The sequence below is a fragment of the Corvus kubaryi genome, unplaced genomic scaffold (genome assembly GCF_017639235.1).
Source record: "Corvus kubaryi isolate FWS band 111438036 unplaced genomic scaffold, C.kubaryi_AGA036_p1.0 split2-37374, whole genome shotgun sequence".
NCBI lineage: Eukaryota > Metazoa > Chordata > Aves > Passeriformes > Corvidae > Corvus > Corvus kubaryi.
The window spans coordinates 1,571,541-1,596,140 of record NW_024582082.1 but is presented as its reverse complement, the minus strand read 5'-3'; the positions used below and the strand labels follow the sequence as shown (position 1 = coordinate 1,596,140).

General features: G+C 42.8%; 1 protein-coding gene across 1 annotated transcript in view; it reads left to right on the top strand.

Moving 5' to 3' along the window:
* The window catches only part of LOC121658201 (polypeptide N-acetylgalactosaminyltransferase 10), an 82,435-nt gene that overhangs the window by 29,918 nt on the left and 27,917 nt on the right, over positions 1-24,600 (top strand). Inside the window, exons 2-4 of the mRNA XM_042014785.1 lie at positions 8,816-8,918; positions 9,794-9,932; positions 13,033-13,199. Of these exons, the coding sequence (XP_041870719.1) occupies positions 8,816-8,918; positions 9,794-9,932; positions 13,033-13,199 (409 nt within the window). The remainder of the gene's footprint in view (positions 1-8,815; positions 8,919-9,793; positions 9,933-13,032; positions 13,200-24,600) is intronic.

Here is a 24,600-nt window from a genome sequence, read left to right as displayed (position 1 = left end):
CTGTAAACTGAACAAAATCATATTTGCAGTCACACGTTTGCCAGGTCCACCTACATGCAGCACCACCTGAGTTGTCATCTTGTATTAGTTGGGTGCTGGGAATTTCACCTCTGTAGTATTTCTGTGTTGAGGATATTCAGGATGCTCATTGTGATGTATTTAATGAGATTTCTGCTAATATGATACAGGCTTTGCTTCTCTGCTTGTGTATAAAATATTTGGAAGTTGTGTTCATCTGAGCAGTCCTTGATTGGCTTAACATTCCTATAATCTGATCTGGAGTTTATGGCTCGAGTACAGGGAATTCACCAAAGTGATGGAATTAATAGGCTTTGTATCCTGCATTTTTATTAAATCTTAATGCAGATTATTCAACTACTTCTGCATATGCAACATAATCTGTAAATCTTACTGGAAAGTCAGATTTCAAAGTGTGTCCTTAGAGGAAGCCACTACATCTTGTGGGCTGTTCAGTTGTGTTAAATGGAGTGTGGGTATCTGCAGACACGTGCCAGGTTCTGCCTCAAATGGTCACTTCTCAAACTGATCTCCAAACCAGCTTGCTCCCTCCTGTGACTGTAAGGCCGTATTTAAGACAGCTTCAGCTAGCACTAGATTCTGTGGAAAACAAAGTGCATCTCTCTGGATTTCATGCTCGTAGCTTCTGCCAGGAGTTGCAGTCCAAAACCAGCTCAAGGATGTGATAAAACACTAAATGTACCCCGGTTCCTTGGGAGAGCTCATCTAGTTTTAAGTTTCCAGCAAGCTGTAAAGCAGAAAGGGAAGGTGGGAGGGATGGGAAGTCTGTAATCTTATTTGGAGTGGCGGTTCAGAGATTCCTTTTGTCTACATCTTCATTCTGTGTGTTTGTTGTCTGAGCCCTCCTGGCTGTTGTCCCTCAGGCAAGGTGAGTAGCAGGTTGTCTCCATCTCAACCAGAGGCTAGCCCACAGTGTGATGTGTTCCTTGGAAATTTTATAGTGTTGCTGTGTCTTAGAGCAAGGTCAAAGAAATGTTCTTGTTGCTTGAGGGGAAAGCAAGGTGGTTCACCCCAGCTAAATGCCTGCAGGAGCTGATTCCAGGGTGTTCAGCAGATGCCTGTGACAGGCTCAGTGTGGGAGGAGGAGCAGTTCTGTAGATGGAAAGGGCTGTAAACGTTTTAGTGAACAGAAAAGATGAGAAAGCTGTTGTGGGCAAATGCATTCTAAAACTAGGCCAGCTGGGGTTTTAACAGCTGAAAGGAAAGTCTGAGACTGAAACTGCTGTGCTGTCACAAGATGTGCTTGAATTCAGGGAGGAACTTGCTGCTTGGTGCTCTGTGCTGACGACCTTGGAAGGTGCTGTGCCTCTGCAGGCCTGGGCTGAATTAGTCAAACAGTGAGTTCAGAGCAGCAGACATCACAAAACCGTAATATTATATCTAAAGGTAAGACAAGAACAAAGTGTGAGGTATTTGGTAGAGATAGATGACTAAGCTGGATGTCATATCACTGTCCTCAGCTGACATCTGCAGACTTTAATCCACCGATGATCCAGGACTTCTTGCAAGATGAAATTTTTCTTTGTGCTAAGGGGTTTTCAGCAATTGATGTTGAATAAAACTTGTTAACTGAAAGAATTTAAAGGGATGGGGGGAGTTTCAGTTCAAGCAGGTACTGTTCTAGCACTTGATATGAAAAGCTTTCTGCATTAAAAAAAGCAGTCAGCTAAAAGCAGCAGGCTGCCCCATCCACCAAGGAGCTTGCATTCTGCAAGGAACATACTTCTATAATAGCACTACAGCTCCCAAATTTCCCTGGGCACCCTGCACAAAAGGCTCTGCTTTGTGCCTGTCTGCACTGATCCATTCAGCTGGTTCTGGTCCAGCTGTGGTTTCATTCTCTGACACAGGGTAAGGACTGATCCAGGAGTGCCCACAGTTATCTGGGGCTCTGTTTCTGAAGGAATCGGGCAGGATATTTCCATACTCCGAAGCCTGGCCTCCTCAAAAACAAAGAAGAAATCTGAATTCAGTATTACTGGTGTTACAGGTGGGAAAGAAAATGATGGCCAGGGGATAGCATTCTGCAGGAAAAGTTCAGGTCTGGTTCAAACCTGTTGCTTGGGTGTGAGTCTCAACAAGCTGTGAAGATGAACTTGGCTTTTTTGTCTTTGAAAGCACTTAAAAATTCTGCATGATGTGGTGCCATTTAGTCCTGCGTTGCCTTTTAATAGTTCCTGAAATGTTGAAGGTATGGATTATGTTAATGTACCTTTTAAATTTTTTATGGACTGAAATAGCTTCAAAAATTAACCTTTTGAAAACACTTGGGTAGATCACACAACAGGCTTTTAGCAGCTTTTTCTTCCAGTAGTATGCTGCCTCCTGTTCCAGTAAACGAGGAGCTTTGATTAACTGAGGTTATGCTCAGCTTCCTGACCCAGGAGCAGCCTCCAGCTGATATTGGTGATATTTTTATTTTTCATTAGCTCATCTGAAAGTCTCAGCTGTTTTCCTGCCAGTGAAAAGGATGGAGGCTGTTTGTGCTGTGTGAGTGCTGTACCAGTTTGTTGCTCAACGCATGCTAATAGAGCTCTGACAAACCAAAAAAAGAACTGCATTTCTTCATGGTGCAATAACACTTTCTATCTGTTTATTTATGAAAGGGTTACTTACATTTAGCATGGATGGTCTCACAATCCTTAAAACCTGAGCTTGCTGCAGTGAGAGGGAGGATTGCTCCTGGTTTCTGCTAGACCTGGCTTCCCTCACATTTTGCTTCCTGAAACACCTCAGGTACTGTAGGTTTTGGAAGACTGGAAAGAATCCGCCTATAGATGTTTTCTATTTCTGCTTTATCATGTCACAGAATGTGACAACTGGGTTGTACCCAAGTGTGTACTCTCGAGTATTCCACTGAGTTCACCTCAGGTTGCAAGCTCCTTTAATAAATAGAGGAATGGTTCCTATTTGCTGCTTTCCCTTTGCCTGTTGGTTTTTTTTTTTAATTGTTTTGGCATCTTCAACATCTTGTTGTAGGACATGAGTGCAGGATAGACTTGCTGAGGTGCTGGGATAAATGAAGAGGTCTGGGGTGGAACAGATGCCCCGTTTGACACTGTCTGCAAAGATCATGGGTCTGATCATAGCTCCTTGGTTTGAAAGAAAATAATAAATCAGTAAAACAAGTGTTTGAAGAGGGTTTGAGATCTGTACAGCATTATGGTTAACATACATGCTTCAGCAAATCTTTTTTCCTCATGTGCAGAAAACTCTTGGCTTATGTCTCTAGTCACACTTTTTTTTTTTGGCTGCAGCCAGGCACACTAAATAGTGATTAAACAAAAAATTAAAATTCCATTTTTGTGCATTTGGTGTTTGAACGCTGATCAATTGCTTTGGCGGCGCATTAAGTAACAGCGTGGTAGACAACAGAAGGGGCTTATTTACAGCAATCTGTCTAAATCCATTCTCAATGTATTGCTTAATATGCCTTTCTACTTTAGTTCATTTTCAGTTTTTAAAAAATGAAGGCTGGAAACAGGCAGGAGAACAGTTTAAGATATTGCTGGAGAAGTAATCACTCCTTAGTGGTAAACAACTTCCAGTTCTTAAGGAAAAGAAAATGTGCTTGAGCTGAAATAGAACTTATGGGCTTGTTGTAGGAGTTAATGGATGGAATTCAATGGCTGGTGCACTTACATAGCCTGACTAGTAAGTCTATGATCATAGATGATCATAACGAAGCCTTCACGCTTTAAAATGTGCTTTTTGCATGTTGTTTACAATTGACCATTTAAAAAACCAGCGATATTTTTACAAAATGGGAAGCTAACACAGAACAAAAGTGAAAATTACTGACCTAATTTTTTATAGGGATAGAAATCCAGATCCATAATGTCAATTTACCCTAACCATGCAGAATTGACAGTTGCAGTGTTCAAACAACGGTCACTGCATTTCACAGATAAAATGCACATAAGGGGGGGATGGTTTGGACAAAAATATTCTACCTCCTGCTATGCAGTTATAATTAATGAGAAATTAGGATAAGAGTGAAAATTGAGGTGAAATACAGCATTACACATATGACATAGCTCCCCATAAATGAGATGCTTCTTTAAGAGTTAAAGTCCTAGGAAGCTTGCTGTGTTTTGCAGATTGCTCTGATAGCACAGTCTAGAGCATTTGTTGAAGGAGTATCATCAAGTTATGTAATTTGCATAATTGAGTCAAATCCCATGCAGCATCCCTGAAGGAAACCACTAAAAAAAGCAACATTCTGGTCCCTGTATGCTGTGTCTGGATTTCTAGAGCTCAGACATCTTCTACAAAGAGGGAGGGGAGGAAAAAAAAAGCAAGAAAGAAGGAGAAGAGCTTCCAGAATCACATCGATGTCAGCAACCTGCCCATTTTCCCAGTGAGAGGGACTTGAGGACATATGTGCACATCCTCCCTCTGCCCGTGGTGGCATCATGCCCACAACCTTACACACAGCTCTGCTGGTAGTGATGGCATGAGATAAAAGCTGCAGTCGAGGATGGGGAAGGCAAATGTTTTATGGTTCACACTGCCTTTTTTTGGTAGTCTGCTGAAATGAGGTCGGTCTCGAAAGTGTGGTTCTTAACCAGAAATATGACGCTGATCAGGCTGCTGCAGCTACACCTTCCCTGCAGGGCTGTGTGGATGGTGAGGGCTGGCAAGGTCTCCGAGGCAAAGACACTGATATTCCTTTTCTAGCACTGAAAGTCACTTCAAAATTAATGTTTAGACACTGTTGACAGAACTTGTCAGTGACTCACAGCAGACTTTTCAGTTATGGTGTTTTAATAGCGACCTGCAAAACCAGAGCCCTGTATGTTTGCTTGCAAGGGGTACATACAGTAAGAAATATTCTAACCTCTTAACATTTACCCAAGCTGAATTAAATGTGATGGAGGACTCCAGTGTTGAATGAACTACGGTAACTTCTCTGCCCAAGACCAAGGAAAGCTCAAGAATGCAGCATGTCTGCCATGATCTGGAACTGAGTCTACCCTTCAGGATTCTAAAAGCCACTTGGAGGTTTATGTTGATCCAACAGAGGTTCATGTTTTGCTTGTCCTGTGTGAATCTCTTTTGGTGTTAGTTGTACAGGGAAGAAACACCATGAGCACTGCAGGCAGAGGAGCTGATAATGACTCACCCTGCACCGTCCTCATTTCATTTTGTTGATGCCAACATGAAGAAGTGTTGATCCTTGTGAGTCTCCAAGACTGAGCGCTGTACAGAGTCTGTTCCCCAGGACTTCAGGATCAATAACTTATTCTCTGCACCTCTGAACTCCCACACTGCAGAGAGGCCTGAATAACTGATGCACGTGCTTGATAGTTTTCCCTCTTGCTTAAATTTAAAGTTTATAAATTACTGACATGTGTGGCCTTGACAGGGTTAGCTTGACCCAGCTCACAGATGCTTTTGTGTGTAAATTTATCTGAGACTGAGAGAACTAATAGATCTATGTGCTTGACTTTCTACTGTCCATCTGCCTGATTGGTACTGTGTGTAACACAGAGGCAGTCTGTGATTTTTTTTTTCTTTTTTGTTTTTCTTTATTTTAATAGCCCTGGAGGATGGTGTGCTGCTGCCTGCTTCTGCTCTATCTCAGGGTTTAAATTGCTTGCATTAGGTTGTTGCTTGCTCTGAGGATGTTTACATGCACATTGCTGACCCCTCTGAAGAATGGCTTGAAGCTGTGCACAAAATTTACTTCCCTGTACACATTATCCTACACTGAGTGCACAAACACAAGGATCCCTTCAGCCCAGAGCCTGGGGGTGCTCATGCTGAGCAGGGATGGCTGCACCTGCTTTTTAATGGCTTTTAGGCTGCTGCTTGGGTGCGACAGCTGTGTAATGGTGAGAGATGCACCTCCCGAGCCAGCCCAGTGTGGCTTCCATCAGAGGGTTCTGGAGATGTTGGTGTGAATCCTTTGAGGTGTATTTCAAACTTCTCTCCCGTCTCCTGGGAGCTGTTGTGGAGGACAGCTTGAGATCCATCCCATTAGTGTATTTCAGAAGGAGTGAGTCGTGGTTGTATCCCAGCTGCTAGCTCAGCCCCACGCAGCCGCTCGCTCGCCCCCACCGTGGGGTGGGGGTGAGAACTGGAAGAGTAGAAGTGAGAAAACTCACGGGTTGAGATAAAGAGTTTAAAAAGTAAAGCAAAAACCACGCAAAGCAAAACAAACCAGGGAATCCACTCCCTGCTTACCACGGGCAGACAGGTGTTCAGCCTTCTCCAGGAATGCAGGGAAGATAAATGCCATCACTCCAAGCAACCCCTGCTTTTCTCCTCCTTCCCCCAGCTTCATGTACTGAGCGTGACACCACATGGTCTGGGATGTCCTTGGGGTCAGCTGTCCTGGCTGTGTCCCCTCCCAACTTCCCAAGCACTGCCAGCTTCCTCTCTAGGGCAAAGCAAAAAGGCCTGGGCTCTGGGTAAGCCCTGTTCAGCAGTAATGAAAACATCCCTGTTTTACCAACACTTTCCAGTACAAAACCAAATAACAGCCTGTGCCAGTTTGGGCAAATTTGGAAATACATCCTCTGAGAGAAGGCAGGTTACAACCCTTCCCTCCCCCACCAGGTTCGGGAAAAATTGAATTTTCCTCAAAGTGAAAGAGATAAAAACTATTTATTTATTTAACAAATACACAGGAAAAGGATAATAATGCTAAATAATAATAAAACCTCTTGCTCTGCTGAGAGAAACCTGGGAAAATTTCAGAGTCCTGCCGTAGATCTCTCTCTCCCCTTCCTTGGAGCTGGGTTGGGGTGGTGGGCCCCCCTCCAGGGCCAAGGCCTTGGTGGAAAGTCCTCCCAATGTATTCTGATGTTGAAATCGTCCAGCAGAGAAGAAGGGAAAAATCGGAGTCCCAGGAAAACAAAGTTCAACTCTCTAGAGGAAAAGGAGCTGAAAAACCTGGCCGAAAGCTGGCTGGAAAGAAAGCAAGCCGGGTGCTTCCTCCTGCTCCCGCGTCTGCTGAACACAGAGAGCATCTCTATCTTTGTGTCCTTGAAAACAAAATGTTTTAAAGAGTTTTGTTGGGTTTTTTTTCTCCCCCCTCTCATTTTAAAGGCATAGAACAGCGATATGGGATACACATCATAAAGTCACCCCAAGACACAGCCCCACACCACCTCCTGTGAAGAGAATTAACTCTACCCCAGCCAAAACCTGCACAGAGGGCAATCCCCATGGGTACCTGCAGCAGTGGAAAATTTCCAAGGGATGTTTTCAGAGTTCAGAGGGAAGGGAGGTGCCTCTGCAATTCTAGTTTAGGTTGCCCGAGTCCCAAAAAGAGGTGGGATTTAAAGCACTCTTAACAATGCCCTGTTACACAGACTTGGATGTCTTTTTGCTGGTTGGTGTCAGTTTTCCTCTTTTCTTCAGGGTGCCTGAATTCCCTGCTCACTTTGCACAGGTTTGACACGGGGTGCTGGTTCCCACGTGCGCAGTTGGTGTTGTGAGGTTCAGAGTTGTGCTGTGTATTCCCCCTTTTGGATCTAGTCCCTGGACACTCTGGCCATGCTCTCGTCTGCAGTGGTGGGTGGGGTTTCCAGAGCAGCTGCTTTTAAGGGATTTTCACGTGCTGACTCACAGCAAGTGGCAGGAGGGACAGTGGCATTGCCAGCGATTCTCCTGGTGTGTGCATTCCGTCCAGAGTGCTATAAACAAAGAGACAAAAGAGACCTAAAATATTGAGATTTCAGACTTGCCAGTTGTTCCTGTGCCCAGTATGATACTTGTGCACAAGCCTAGTGCTCAGAAAGTTGGCAAAACTCTCCTGGCAAGGATGTGCTCTGGTCTGCGAGAGCTTTCCAGGACTTTTCTTGGCAGAGGAGTACCCTGCAGAGGAGACTGGTCAGTGAGCTGGCCTGGCAAAGAATTCTTCTTGCAAAACAGAGGCAACAATTTCACAGGACGGTAGTGTGCTCTAGCGTGGGTTATTTAGTGGGAATGATTAGAAGGATGGCATTATCAGCAGCTAGGAATTCACAGGAGAAGAGTGGTGTTTAATGGGACAGCTGGAAAACCACAGGGCAGGTTAAGCAAATTAATTTGATATCTGTGTTTGGTGAGTTCAGGTGAGCCCTTCCATGACAGGAGTGTGTGGTTTTTCACCAGCTCTGCTGCTCTGGGGCTGCACTTGCCTTCTCCTGCATGATGTGAATCAATAAGGCTTTTGCAGTGCCTCTCATTAATCCTCTTCCCTTCAGCAAGTCTGAGTCTCCAGCCTGTGCAGTCAGAGGTGAGCTGGAGAAGTTGGATTACTGGGGATCTTCATTTGCTGACTTGTTTTCAAAGCACCCCTGGCTTTTGAATTTCAGGAACAACATAATGAAATAGAAGCTCTAATTGGGTTCAGCAGCAAGAGTCTTAATAAATGACTTAAATCTTGTTTTGATTTTATTCAGGTGTGGTAGCGTCTCATTAATAATGATCCTGCAATAGGTCTCCCATTACATCCTATTTAATTAACAAAAAGGCTCTAAGATGTATTGGATGTTTTCAAGATGAAAATGGGAGTTTTTAATAGATTCCCTGATCAAGAAATACTGTTCTGCATACATGATGGTGCCCTGGAAAAATATCACTTAACAGCTATAGCTAAAGTACTGTTCTGAGACAAGCAAAACTCACTTCCTCCCTCACCGCTTTCAGGCTAAAAGCGACTTGCTTGTGATGATTTTGCCTTAAGGGAGATGTTTAATTTCCTCTTACAGGAAGGGGAGGCTGCTTAGGAAAGGTTTCATTTGTTGTGTATTTATTATATATCCAATTTTTTGTTTAAAAGGCATCATACGTGAGGCAAAAGAAAGACCATTACTTTGCTGATGGACAAAGGAAAAAGGACTGGCATAACAAAGAAGCCATAAGGAGGGACTCTGAGCGTGTGGGTATGTGAGATTGCTATAAAAATGTTTTAATACAGATTGTAACTTAGTTTGATTTTATTTGGTAGGCTGAGTGTAGAACAGCGTGTTTAACTTCAGAGTCAAGGTGATGTTCTTGGCATGATGCAGCATTAATGCCAATTTATCTGTTAATCTTTTACCTGTGTTAATCCCAATTTAATTCCTTTTTCCCCAACTGCACAATAACCATTTTGAGGTGAAAATGTATCAGTTAAATCTCGGTGCTTTCATGACAGGTGGAAAATTGATTTTTTTAAAAAAATCCCCCCCAGAAAGTGCATGTGTACCTCTCCCAAAAATGGGAGATCCAGAAAGGAAGAATGAGAAAACCATTCTGGACTATAACATTCATGAAAGTCCATTCTGTAGTTCTGGGGTTTGTCTTGCATTGCAAATAAGGGCCCATTTTGAATATCACAGCTTTACGCTGGCATGTTTGCAAGGGCTCTGCCCTTCAGTGCGAGAGCTGAGGTTGTAAATGCACAAATCCATCTGTGCTGAGAATTCCAACAGTGCTCAGATATTCAAACCGTATGGATTCTTCCCACTGTGAAACAAAAGGCATTCTGTAGGTCCTCCATAGCATTGCCAAAACCCCTTCATCTGTTTCTGATGTTAGAAGGAAGACTTTTACCTTTGATTTGCACAGCTGAGTGGTTTGTAGCAAAACTGCTTATCAGATAAAATTGTTATATTGGCGTGGTTGACTCGGTGCTAAATATGACACAGAGCACAAAACTAATAAAGTAATGTTCAAAGGACTATAAGATGCTCTTTTTTTGCTATATGGATTAGTTTCTGGCCGTTAAGCACTAATTAGCAGTAATGATCTGTATTTACTTTCTGTCTATGCACAGGAAATGGAGAACAGGGAAAACCTTACCCAATGACTGATGCAGAGCGAGTGGACCAGGCATACAGGGAAAATGGCTTTAATATCTTTGTGAGTGATAAAATTTCTCTGAATCGTTCCCTTCCAGACATCAGGCATCCAAAGTGAGTATACAGTTGCATTTCTACGAGTGAAGGTTTGCAAGCCCTAAATTACCACATCAACAGGAATGTGTTCTTTTTTATTCTGGACTCTTGTACCTTTGCTCATCAGATACAATCCTTGCACTGCTGGGTCCTGGTATTTCCTTAATAAAGGATGGTGTCTAGTAAATTCAGTGGGAAATAGAAGAGATCGAATCTGGGGAAAAAAATCATTTTTTGATTTCAAAAGACTTAAAATTACCACAGACTTGCAACCCTGCTTAGAAAAGACCTTGAAAGTAACCCAGAGGTTCCAGTTCTTATGTTGGCCACTAGCTGGAAATGACAATGGAATGCTCAGGAGCAGAAGATGCGAGTAGTTTCACTCAGCTATGTATGAAGAGCTTTATCAGGTTTATGGATTATTTTTGTGGACATCTTCCTCATAAAAACAGCCTCAACAGGGCTTACAAGTAGAAATGAGTTCCAACTGAATGCTGATTTTAGAGTTCATCTGGTTTTGGACATTATGATGTAGGATGGCATTGAACTGGATTTTGGTAAAGCCAGAAGTTTTTCACTAGCAAAAGTGCTTCAGTTAGGACTTAACCCTTGTTTATACAAAACTGGGAGGTTTTTAAATACTGTTTGTGTGGTTCTTAATCTGAAAGCATTGCTAGACATTTGAATCCAAGCTTCTTTTGTGTAAAGCTGTGTTTATTACAATTTAGTAAATCTGAATTCAACATCTGCTTTATTCATGAGATACAAGTTCCAGAAGTCAGGTTTTATAATTTGTTAACTGCACAATTGAGATATTACCTCTTCAGCTGTCACAGCAAACTAATCAAATACACTGGCTTGACACCCTTTCTCAATATATACACATAAAACAAAGTAGTGAGTGTAGCTCCATAAATATTTTAGGCATGCAGCTGAAATGTTTAAACATAGAGATAAATCAGGTAACTGAAGATGTTTGTGGATCAGCCCATGCTCAAGTTCTAGGAAATACAGTTTGAGTTTACTAATCTAAATTCCACCTGTCCTCCATTTACAGGGGCTGTCTTGGGCTCTGAGAACTTAAACATCAGACAATGTCAGTATTTCGTTATCTGAGGATTTAATGTGTTACCTCACATGCCTCAGTATTTCCTGAAATTGCCAACTCAGTGTTAATTCTGCTATTTAAACTTCTTTAAAAAGTGAAACTTCTAACTCCAGCCCCAGTTAAAACTAGTAAGTGAAGTGTCTGGGACACCAACAACTTAAGCTGTGATTAATGGTGCTGCTGCAGTGGTTTGCTTGTTGCTTGACACATCCTTTCCCCCAGCATAGCAAGCTGTAATTGTGGGGGCCTCGAGGAGAGGATAAACACCATGTGCCTCATGGGTGCTGGGATTAGCTGGGCAGGGAGCAGGGTTACCCATAGTGGGGGTGTGCACTAAAGGAATTCACCACTGGAAAGGTCTGCTGTGCATTCGCTGGGCCCAGTAAAAAAGCTATACATGAAATGGTATGGTTTGTGTTACTTGAGAGGTTGATGAGGGCAGTTTATAACAACGTTAGGCTGAGACCTAGTCATAAAGTCACAAGTCCATAAAGAGTATTCCAGAAGGAAGGGAGCTGTGGTTTAGAGCCTCTTACATCCAGTGAGGTAATAGAGGCTTTGGAGAAGTGCCCGCAGACAGCAGGGAGCGTGAGGAGAAGGTGTACTGGGCAAAAATGCATCATCTGCCTTGCCCTAAGCTTTGGAGCCACAGCTGGGCTTCTCCCCAACAGCTGCCCTGGGTGGAGAAGGACAAAGAAGCAGCTGATGTGTGAGCTGATGTGTGGACTTTAATATACAAATAGTGTGTCACCTCTGCTTTCTGTTAATTGTGGGACTCGAGGAGCTGGGGCACAGCATGTACTGGATCTGCCTGGTGCACACATACAATTGTTTGTTTCAACAGTCATGTCTTCCCCTGGTAACATTTTTCTTTAAGTGCCTCTAGGGCTTTTAATATTAAACACTAATTTTGCAGGTCTTGTAAAGCAATTGTAGATACAGTAGCTGGAGGGAAGCAATTTCTCTCCACACTTAATGGTTAAACTTAATAGCTAAAGTTTCCCACTTGTTAAAGTTAGTCAGAAAATGAGAATTCCAGTTTAAGAAGAGTTAGAAAAGATTCAAGAGCTCTTGGTTCATACTGGAACAGGACTGTAGCTAGTAGCTGTTGGAAGAAGGTTAGGATGGCAATGCCAAGGGCCGGATGAAAGCAGTCCCTGCAGCTTCAGTTTGCATCTTGCATCTGTGCATTGCAGCCACAGCCTGCAGGCTCTTGGCAGCACCCCAGGACAATTCATTACACCCAGAATAAGTTACTGTCCTCTCACACAGGCACCAGAGTAACTTCCTGTAGGCACAGATGTATTGAGCTTGTATAACATAGGTGTGTCCTTCTCCATGCCCTGGGAAAGGTCCAGAACAAAGCTGCCGCTGCCGGAGCCGCTTTCATTCCCGTCTGCCCTTTCAGGAGCCAGGGGAAGGAATTACTGCCTGTGTGCATGGAACTGTGCACGGAGTGACTGCCTCCTGGGGGCCTGGCAGAGCGCAGCCTGCACAGCAGCCTGGGGGCTGTGCAAGGGGCAGGGAGCAGCGTGGGACCTCCCTCCCCTGCTCCTGGGCACAGGGCAGCTTGTCCCGCTGGCACTGTCGTTGTACCCTCCACACACCTCCATTCACACAGCCACCACTGGTTTGCTCTGGACACAGGGGCCTCCAGGAATCGAAGAGATTTTTGATCCCTTCTGAAGAGCTACTGGGTGTTTTTTAACTGCATTGGGTCACTGTGTGGTCTTAGAGGTTACCTGTTTAACAAGCTTTGAAATCCACTTATGGCCACACCTGCAGGAAAGTAAACACTGCACTTCATACTACAGAATTTTCTTTTTTAAACTACTTTGAAACCAACCCTACAAGGCAAGAAGTCGTTACCCCTATTTCAAAATTAAGAAAATTAATGCACTTTGCATCATTTTGAGGAGTAAAGAATGAACTAAGTTGCTTGCTGGTAATTAATATTGAAGCGCTGGTGTGTTCTGGCAGCACCTTTTGACTTGCTCTGTCTGTGTCCAGCTGCAAGAACAAGCTGTACCTGGAGAAGCTCCCAAACACCAGTGTGATAATTCCCTTCCACAACGAAGGATGGTCCTCCCTGCTCCGGACAGTGCACAGCGTCCTGAACCGCTCCCCTCCCGAGCTGGTGGCAGAGATCGTGCTGGTGGATGACTTCAGTGACAGAGGTAGGATGGTTTGTGTGTGACATCCCCACCGTATCTCCCTACCTAAGGGATCAATACACTTGCAAATACATGTATTTGCATGAGGTTTTTTGCTTGCCAGCAGCAGAGCTCAGGGGAATCTTGTTTTAGTACATCGGAAAGCAAAAAACCTCGTGTTCCATATTCAGGGTGTGCTGGTTTAGCTGCTGCTGACATGGACTGTCCTGCCTTCTGGGCAATGTGAAAAGCCAGGGAAGCTGGTTTTAATATTCAGATAAGGGGCTGAGTAGCCCTTAACATAAAATGTTAAATGTTGACTCTTGAAATAACCAAAAAAAGCCAAGAGAGAGGAATAGCTCACTCCTTACATTCTGCTTGCTTTTTTTTTTTTCCCCCCCTGGACACAGGACATATAAAAGAATCCTTGATAAAAGGTTTCCACATGGGTCTGTCTATGATTTGGCTTGCCTTTCTCATGAATTTTTTTGCTCCTGGAAAGTAAATGTGCAGCATACAAACCCTTGCTCTCTCTTGCGGGGAACTTCCCTCCTTATTTTGTTCTGCACTGCCCAGAGTAGTCCCTTTGGGCTGGGTTGAAGTGCTCTATGCAGAGGTGTGGAGTCACTGGCACCTCCCATCACCACTAATGGAACAACCACTTGTCGTTGCAGCAGCAATGTGTGCACGTAGTTGCTGAGATCTTTTTCTCTGAACCATTTAAATGGTGCCTGATGCAAATTTAGCTGGGCTTTGTCTTGTGTTTTGCACCCTTGCTGTGGTAGAAAAGGCAAGTGAAGGAGGAATGAATGCCCCATCGTGTGGACGTTGCATAGCTGGAGAGATCCCATGGAAAATCCTCTGACTGGGGTTGAAGAGGGCACAGTGACTTTGAGGGGTTATGGTCAGATGTAGCAGCTGTATTTTCTCCTTTAAAGTTATTAAGACTATTTAGCTTTATGAGCTGTGGAGTTCAAGCCACTGATACTACTCAAGTGAGGCAAAAGAGTTTCTATACAGATACTAAAGGATACATCTCCAGAAACCTGACATATAGGAAGCCCCTAAATGAGCTTGGAAACAAGCTTGTGAATATTTAGTGTTCTGACCTATACTGGCTTCCAAATAGGCACTACCAACAGCTGTAGTACTTGCTCTAAAGTTCTTCTCTCATTAGTTTGCAAGCAAGGCATGCTACTTTGGAGAAATCAATGTTACATGAAATAAGTATTTCTTTAGAGGATTTTCAGGCTAAGGCGAGGAGAAGGAAAACCCACCCTCCTGACAAGGTCTTTTTATTGCTACTCTAGAAGTCTAGAAGCAAATTAGACAAGCTCATGCTGCAAGCACAAGTGAATTGTGCAAATGGGTTCCTTTTCAGAGAAGTAAAGTCATGAATTCTGGTTTCCTGTGGATCTGTTTTCCTTGTTCTTTAGATGTGCCCTGACCAAGTGAAAGAGAGCCCTCCTGGCTCCTCCCCTGCTCCTCAGTCTGTACCTGTGCTGTTTGTCCAGCTTGCTCTTCTCTGTTCCACCTGCCTCTGATAAGACACAAACTCTTCTCCCTTGGTCATCCATCTTCCATAAAAAGGTTGCAAGATGTAGCTGAGATTCATTTGTGTGCAGCATCTATTTATAAATAGATATAAAAGACTCCAGATGCTGGACAGTGAGCTGAATTGTCAAGGGAAGAGAATAGCACTCATGCAAAGAGAGTGTGTTAATAAAAACTGGTGTGGGGGTTCTCTTTGTTTGGGGGGGGGGATTTTTCTTGGTTGGGTTTTTTTTAAACCAGAATTTTCCTGCCAGCACAGCTGATTTCTGCACACTGGGACAATTACTGGTTAGGATGAAACATCTTTCCTTCAGTGCTGTCAGTTCTGTATCTGCACTTTTCTTCCTTAACCACACTGGGGTTGGCTTCCACATCCCTCAATGGGCTTAAATAGATCCTTACTCTTAGGAGGCTCTTAAGTGCTGATCACATGATCTTGATTTGAAAAGCTGATGGTTACAAATTTCTGGTTGTAACTTATCCATTGCTTAAAAAAACAAAAATAAACAAACCAAAAAGCCTAAAACCTAAACAACAAACACTTCAACCCAGTAACTGAGAATTGATAGTTTAATGCATCAAATTGAAATGCAGGAAGGAGTGGAAGTTCCAGGAAAACTTCTACTTGACGTGTTGTATGTTTGAAAAGGGCACATTCTTGGGTTTGGACTGTTAGGGCAACTGCTGCATTATTTTCTGTTTCTTATGATTAAATTGGGCAGGTAATAAGAACTCTGTGTCCAAGCTGATGATCATCACAGCTGTGCCACAGAACTGGAGAGCAGTAAAAAGAATGAGAAGAAATGTCTTGATTTTTTTCTGCAAATCATAAATGATTGGTCCTCTGCATTGTCTGCAAAGTATTCTGTATTGTCTGCAAGAATTCTGTGCTTCTGTTTGAAATAATAGTTCCCCAAATTTGTAGCAGCATCTTTCTTTTAAAGTTATAGAATCACTATTGGATATAGTGACAGTAGAGGCCACGTTTGAGATCAGAGGGGCATTGTATGAACAGTAAATGTCATCTCCTTCCCTGAAGAGATCAGTAAATAGTTGCCATAAACCTTTTCCAGTGAAAAGCCAAAGATGGAAAGGATAATCACTCAATAAAAAATCTATTATTCATTTTTTTTATCGAGAGGTTACTGTGACAGGATAAAACATAGGATATCTCTGCTGTACCTCATGCTGGCTTTTCACTCGAGGGTTGTCTAAACAGACCTGTAGAATTTTAATAACTCTTTAAAGCATAATCTTCAGTACCTTGACCTTCCCTGGCAAGGAGACTGTCTCTCTTGCCAGTATTTCTTGTGTGCTGACCTGTGCTGGGGTTAAATGTGCTGCGGTTTGCCAGCTGCCCTTGAGGTGCTGCTAGGGTTTCTTTCTTGTTCTGCTGTTTCACTGGTTTCTGACAATGGGGATATTGGTGCTGATCCATCAGTCTCTTTCATCCCTGTGTCTCACACATGGAGAATCTTTGCTGCTCATGAAGTAAAGAGGACTTTGGTAATAATAGAAATAGTAAGTGTGGAAACCTGGCTACTGCAAACAGTGTTTTTCCTGACAGATGTTATTTTCATATGTTTTTCATCTGGTTTCAAGCTTGAGAGTAAGGAATTTTTGGTGTGTCTACGAAGAGGGCTGAGAAGTTGGCTAACAGAGTGACAGGAGAGTGAAGACAGATTTCTGGGTTAGCTGGTGGCTGCTGTGGTCTGCAGCAAACCTGAGGGGCAGCTGTGGCTGTGTGTTACTGGAGCTCCTGGACAGATGAATCATCATCTGGAAGTGTCAGCAGCCATTTATTGCTTAATTTGTTTGAAAGAGACAACTCTGTGACCTTTAGCAATAAACATTTTTCATCCAAAAAATGCTGTCCTGATGACAGCAAATCTTAACAGGGAGCAGCAAAAGCTTTACGAGTCATGTTTTTTAAATGTTTCCTTTGCTTCGTACTTGGAAAGTCAAAATGTGCTGGAACAACTTGCTGTCTGGATTTGGGGGGTTTTTTTGTATGCCTGCAGTATAATGCAAATGGTCCAAATCTAAAAAAAGGCTAGAGCCTTACCTCACCCAGATTGTGTGCTGGATGCCATGTCAGCCAGATTGCTGTGGGAAAGGCTGCCTGTCAGAGGGGTCAGTCGGTGTGGTGGTTCCATCCCCTTTGCCTTGAGGTGCAGACCATGTTGTCACCTTCCTGAATCTTCCTCTGTGGGGATTCCCTTGGTAGGTTGGGTTGGCTTAAAAGGAGCTCCTTTCCATCACGTGCCATTAGTCACAGGAGTAAATACTGCAGGGCTGTTTTTTACTTTCTCTATCAATAGTCTCTGTTATCAGTGTAGCATTGCATTAAGACTGCTGTAATGCTTTTTTCCCCACAAACTTGCTTGAGATATCTGATGTAAGAACTTTCTTCCCAGTTCAAAACACTTGCAGAGATTTTCTGTACAGAAGAATATAGGTTATATTGGAGAGGGAGACACCAATTCAGCAAACTGTTGTTGGAGAATAAGAATTAACCTGCCTAGCCCTGGCTGCTTCTTCCTGCATGGTACAGAGAGCTGCTAGAGAGCCACAGACTGACCTCCATGGGTTTGATGAACCTCAGCTATTGCAGGGTGCTCCAAAATAATGCCTGCGCTTCTGGATAAGCAGAAATTGGAATGCAACCCATGTGAATTACCACTCTAGAATTCCTGACCATAAAAACTCCTAGCTGTGGCAGTCCTGTGTGGATTAGTGGCTTCACTTTTAATTTCTATAGCTATTCTTTAGGTCTGATCTCAGTTAAATTAAGCCTTTTCATATGCTGGCTTGCAGGGTACTAATTACATCCCTCTGAGCTTGTGTTACCAGAATGGCCCCAAGTAAACTAAAATGTTTTTTCATGTTTATCAGTTTTCTCCTGGGTACTGTCATGTGAAATTTGTTTGCTTTTTGAATATCTAATTACCATGCTGCTGAGTGGGAGTTTGGTTCTACTCTATCACAGAAATGGGAGGAGGAGAAGACAAGTGGAATTGCAGGCCAGTTTGTAACACTGCAGGTTTTTCTGTCAGCTCTGATGGCATTTTATTATTGATAGCAGGCAACGAGTAACAGGCAGGCAGTTCATGGTTCTTCAGGGTCTGCTTCAGTCCCTGGGCCTGCAGCCTGAATTGCTGTGATGAGAAATGGAGCTGTTCAGCTCTAGTGTCTGTCTTGTACGAAATGAATTGTTGGTCTCCACCTAATTCTTGTAGCTTGTGGGCACCTCTGCTGTAAAAGCTGTCTCTGTGTCCACATGAACAGATGTAAAGCTGTCCTCTGTCTCTCCCTAATAAATGATCAGCCTTAAGCTGGAGGAACAAAGGATGGCACATCCCTTTGCAGGATGCTTGTCAGAATGTTCTTTGCTTTTCACCTGGCACATACTTGGTAGCCCAGCAGTGTAACATCAAATACTCCTGGTGAAAAGCAGAAGGCTAACTCTTCGTTTTGGAGGAGAGGTCTCTTACAGGTGCAGAATTACAAATAGTTGAGTTTGGAAAGTACATCTGGAGATCATCTAACTCAGCCCCTCTGCTCAGCTACAGCAGCTTTCTCCAGATCTTATTTATTCACTCAAAATTGGAAAATCTCCAAGGATGGAGACTCCATAATGTCTCTGGGGAACCTGTTCTGCTGTTCAGTCACACTGTCAGTGACCTAGTTTAAAAAAAAAGTAATTAAAAAATTACCTTACGCTTAAACAGCATTTCCCGTGCTTCAGTTTATGCTCAAGGACTCCCAGGTCCTTTTCTGCAGAGCTCCTATAACTTATCTAGGAAACACCTGTAAAAGAATACCTCTAAAACAAACTAATTGTTTGCATTTATGTGCTTCTGGAGCAAACTGATATCATGGATTTTTCAGCCTTTCCCTTAATGTCAGACATGGTAGGATTTTTACCTTTTCACCCTTTGCAGCAATGGAAATTTAAAAATTCTTCAAGACATTTGAAACTGCTGAATGTCATTTAAAAGAAACATCTTGTGGTGTACTTGGGGCTGGCTGTATGCACACAGGAAAGGGTACACACCACAAGGGGTTTATCTTATTTTATGTCTGAGCTTGACAGAAATCAGTGATTGTGGCTAAGTGCTTAGATTTCACATAAAACTCACGTTTCAGCATTCAATTATTTGCATATTGAGTGACAGCCTGTTCTTACTTGTTTTTAAGATTACTTTGGTATAAATGACAGTGTTTTAGAACAAATGTTGTCCCTTGTTGAAGAAGAGAACTGCAGCATCAGTCATCTCCAAAGCATGAGTTACATGCAAAGCACTGTGTTGGTACAATAATAAAGCTGGATGTGGCAGCACTGAAAATGCTGCAGTCTCCAAACATCAGGGTTGTTCTGGAAGTCTTAACCCACCTTGGCCCTCTGCCTTACAGTGTTGCATGTTTGTATGGTGGCAAGATGCAAAAACTGAGCATCCTTGTCAGAGTAACCAGTCAAAATCTGCACCTGTCACTGGGAGGCAACAACAGCTTTCAGCCCAGGTATTTGAATATATTTAACCCAATATGACAATAACATTTGCAAAGTGAACCTTCTGGCTTTTACATTCAGCACGGTCTGGTTTAGGGAGTGGTTATCCAGAAGGCTGTGTAAATGCATCCTTGGCTGCTGTGCATTTCAAGGAGACAATTTTGTTCCGAGGAATGTGTATGGGAACTCATTTTCCCATGGGTGGTTGTTAGGGAGGTTATGGATTTCAGTTTCATCTTCCAAGACTACCCAGTTGCCTTGAACCTCATCTTAATTTGTGAAAACTTTTTTTAGGATTCTGTTCTATTTATTTGTTCAACCATTTAAAATTTTTTCTTACTCCTTCCCCATTTTCACTCCCTTTTTCCGTAGCTGTGTGTGCTCAGCAGGATTTGTGCACTCAGACTTGGAGCTGCTCTTTGGTGTTTGGGAGGCAGCGAAGCACCGTGAGCCTGGAGTGTGGTGTGTGGCCACTGCTCATCTTTGAAAGGCAGCAAGGGGCTTTCAGGCCTTGCAATAGAGGAGTCCAAGGAGTGTTTTCCCCAGGCAGTGTCATCTCAGCCCTGGGTTTTGACCAGCATCGTTTGCCCTCTCCCCTCACGCGCCGTTGTGCCATCGCACTGCCCTGGAGTTGCCCTGGATATTTACACATTCTTGGAGCCCATCCTTTCCCAAATCCGAGAGGAGACAATCAAATCCCGTTTTTTCCCTTGACAGATAAATCCCTGTGACATTTTAAACCTCTCTTTATATTGCAGTACAAGTACAAGTGATTCTGGAGGTACAGGATAATCTGAATGGAAAACCAAATGTGAGTGAGGCAACTTGGCTGAACCCTGAGCAGCATGATTTGGTCTGGAGGGCAGAAGTCACTAAGTAGTGTAGTGAGGGAGAAGGCAAGGGGTGATTCATGGTCATTTGGTGCAGCAGCACGTATACAACAAAATCAGCTCTGTTCCATTAACCACATCTGCCAGGCCTTAATTGAAAGAAATCATGTTCTTAGTATGTGAAATAGAAAAAGGTTTACTACTGGAATTCTTTTGGATCTTTAAATGGAACAGTAACGGATTTATGCAGCTAAAGAGATTATCTTTTCATCTTTAGGCACATGCACTGTAAAAGTAATTTTTTTTTCCTCTTAAATGCACTAAAGTGCATCTGGTTAGTACATCTCAGAATATGGAGTGACTGTGCTTAGGACAAAGTGATGACAGCCTTTCTTGCTGAATTATCAATACATTTATCTTAAACCTTTTTACAGTAAAGTATGGAGAAAAGAAGAAAAAGCTGCTTTTGGGCCAACTGCTTTTCCACAACCTTTTTGTAAGTGTTGCTTTCAAGCTCTCTTGTAGAAGTTGTGGTAACTGTTGTCCCAAACAACTAATAAAAAGATTATTTTTGTAAATTAAGTCAGAATAAAGAGGGTATTTCCTTGTCTTCAGAATTCATTGGAGGCCATCTCAGGTCTGTTGAGACTCATGAATAATTTCTTTGAAGTAATAGTCAGTGAGACAGATCTCCCTTTGGGTAAGTGGGAGAAGGTTGGTTCTTCTAGGTGGAGAGATGTGAAGTTTCTTCTCCAGACTGCAGCGTGACTCCCAGGTAGCCCAGCAGAGCAGGGATGTGGGTGTAGGAGTGAATTTGTGAACTCACCAACAGTCTTTTCCATAGTGGGCACCAAGGGGAGCAATAAAATAAAAGCTGGTGCAGATGTCCCATTTTAGTTTATGAGAAGAGAATAATTTGTTATTCTCCCTTTCTGGCAGTGTCTTGTGGGTGTGGGATACTTTAGATAACAGTGACAGAGTCTGCTTTGGATCAGAGTGAGATGTGGATGAGATTCAGTTTTATGTTTTCCCTTTTTTGAGTATTCATTTTTAATGTGTCTTTAATGTCTGTACTCATGTATTGCCTTCCTAAAAGGATGTCTAAAACCTGCACTGTTCATTAGGCAATGGCTGGGGAGCATTAAAAGCTTATTCTCTGGTGTTTTAAGAGGCATGAGCGCCTGTTGTAGTTGTTTACTACAGGTTTGTTTGTGACAGCCTAAATTAACTAACCAGTTTACTTTTCATCATCTTGTATTTTTTTGTCTAAGATTGGTTGCTGCGGGTGAAAGATTATTCTAGAAGGGAGAGGAGGTGGCTTTAAAAGGTCGAGTTTACTGTGACCTCTTTCTCAGCTAATTATTGTGTAGTGAAGGATGTCTGGCAGTCTAAAGTTTAAAAATAAATAAATAATTCAGAAGCAGAGTTTCCATTACAGCTCATTAAGTAAATCTCAGTGCATTGCTTGCTACTAAGAAACCCTACACATGCAGCTTCTGTTAGAGGAACTTTGCGGGAAAACAGTTTTAATTTTATTCTACTCACCTTGAAATACATGTCCTCATCTGCTAGGAGTCAAAAATCTAGATATCTGCCAGCTGCAGTGCAAATCAGCATTTTAATGCTTTCAGCTGCTTCTCTGTAGAAGTTAATTTGAAATGTGATTCAAGCACCCTCTGCCCATATATGATACCTATTACTGGTAATCATAGTTTCTGCTATTTAAACCTGCATTTGGGGTGGTGTTAACAAAGGAGCTGTTCCACACAGGGACTTTGATAAAGGTGGAAACTTCTTCATTTTGAGAAAATTGGAAGCTAAATGCTGCTTCAACTGAAAAATAAAAGTGGATAAACCAAACCACATTCCTTTTCTAGTTTTAATTGTAGTGATATTTTCTTAGTAGAGAGATGCACACCATTCTCTCAGTGTAGCATCAGTTCCTGAGGACCTCTGTTGCCTGTTACCCACAACAGGGATGCACTCGTGAACACAGTAGATTAACTGTGCTGAGCATGGGGAAGCCAAAGCTCCAGATTTAAATGCAGGTACCTTCAGCTGTCAGTCCTGCCCTGTCATCCAGATAAATTGAATGTGTTACTTGAGAATGGTATTGCCCACAAGATGGCTTAGTTTTGGTATCAGTACAGCTGTGAACAGGCCTGGATTTGTGCTTCAGGATTTAATAGATTCTTTTGACCTTTCTAGCAGATGTCACTGACTTACTGTGATAGCTGCATTTCTCATGAGAAAAGTAAACCAGTGTTGGGAACTGATGGTGAAGAGGTCTAGAAGAAGAGTAAAGTGTGAGCTTATAAAATCTACTTCTGGCGTAGCAGATTTTGTTACTGCAAGGCAATCGTGTGTGTTCTCCCTGCAGATGTATTGGTAACTTTTTCATTTGCCAGATACATTGTTTTCTGTTCTCTGACACAGACTACAAGACAAAACTCCTTCTGCTTTGTCATTCATGGATATTAATGTTTGAGCATCATTGTAGGATTGAAGGATTATCAGTTAATTTTCCAATATTCCAATTTGGCTGCAATGCCAAAGCAAAAACTTTGTAGTTCCCTGTTATTAATTTTAGGCTTCATAGTTGTTCTTCCACACTTAGACACTTGAGATCAGAGCCTGTGGGATCTGAAGGGGTGCATTCCTACCAAATCAAAGCCATTTTCAAGTGGGTTACATCTTGGGCCTAACAGACTGTTCTCTAACAAGACAAAAGTCTGGAGCAGATTTCTCTGTCAATCCTTGTGCTCTTTCTGGAGTATTTCGTTTTTTGATGGTTTGCACAGAGCAAATACTTTTAGGCCAGGAAGTTCTTTGCCTCTATCAGCACTATTCATGTACAAAGATAACTCTCTGAGGACTGGTTTGTTTTGGCATCTTCTTTTCTTTTTTTCCCCAGCAAAACTCAGTGACTTTTAAGGCTTTAATCTTGCAGCTTTGATATGATCCAAAATGTTTCAGTAAGAACTGCCTTAACACTTCATTTTCCCACATCTCTTCAAATGATGGCAAGTTCTGCCTTGCTGTTGGTCGTAGGCTTTAGGTTCATGTCACGATACACCGTGCAGAGCGTCGCTGGCAGCAGTGGCTGTATCCTGACACAGAGATCCCTGGGCACCGAGTAGGCTTTGGAACAAACTTCTGAGATGCTTGTGCACCCCTGCTTGTCTCTCCAGTTCCCAGAAAGCAGTTGATGGTGTAGGTTCAAGGCAATTAAAGATTTTTGGAGTGTGGGCATTCCCTTGGTTAAATAGCTGGATAGTCAAAGCTACTGGTGTGGCCTTAAGATGAGCGCAGAGATTCCTTGGGCTGAAGGCAGTATTTGGGACAGTAATGCCCTTCCTTGCCAGTCACCATGGCTACATCAAACTTGAGCTGAATATTAAGTGTACTGCAAGGAATTCACCCCTGTTTTGCAGCTACAAAGGCTGCGTAGGCCAAAACCTGCAGCTCTCCAGTGTGTGCGTGCCAGCACAGCAGCTCTGAGGTTAAAAGCAATCAACAGGAAATGACTGAGAGTCACAAAATACCCTCTTTAGATGAGATGTAGTCAACAGAAGAGGGAAAAACCTAAGTGGGTGCTTTAATCTTGATACATATTTAATGAAATGGAAAGGGAGAAGAGTAAGCTAATGAGAATGACTTGACTGTTTCCCCTGGGAGAGATGGGTTCTGGCAGAGGGGGAAAAACTGATCTTGTGGGTTGGCCAGGAGATCAGTGTGCGGGATGATCTGTACTCCACAGGTTGGCTGCACTGCTCCTGAGGAACAAAAAGTGTTTAAACCTTTACAGCATGAAGGAAAGATAAGTAAATGGATTTTTCTGGATTCCCTCAGAAAGAAGCAGTTGGAATAGACTCCTTTACAAATCAAACCTTCCTGAGAGATTGAGAGGTTGTGCTGTAACTAAGATGATTACTCCCAGTGTATTTCCCTGCTTGGAAATGCAACCTACTAAACTTTCCTTGGGGTCTGGGTGTATTTAGATGCTAATGCCAATAAGTGTGAATTCTTCCATTTTAAAATCAGACCTTTGTCTCTGCATTCAGTACTAGTATCTCCTGAAGGATACCTGAGCAGGGTTGGGATGAGAAAGTTCCCTTTGCAAGCTGAAGAAGTAGGATGGTACAAGCAGGACAGCAGTTCATGCACCTGTGTTTATCACAGCACAGGCTCACACCAGTGGTCTTTGCCCCACTGACTCACAATCTGGCTTATTTCTTGGGCTCCACACTTCCACTTCTGTGCACTTTATTGTACCTCAAACAGAAGCTTGGGTTTAAACCATTTAGAAAGAGGACAAAACCAGTAAGGTTTTCAGCAAACCCTTTTAATCTTTGTTGAAGTCCAAACAATGCTGTATTATCAAGTTGGGTTGATTCAGCTATTGTCCCATGCACAGAAACCCTTTCCCCCCTGAGATTTTGTTTGTAAAGTTGTGCTGAGACCCAGCACTGATGCAGAATGGGCAGTGGAAACTGGGCCCCCTTCCCTTTTGGAGTCCACCCCAGAA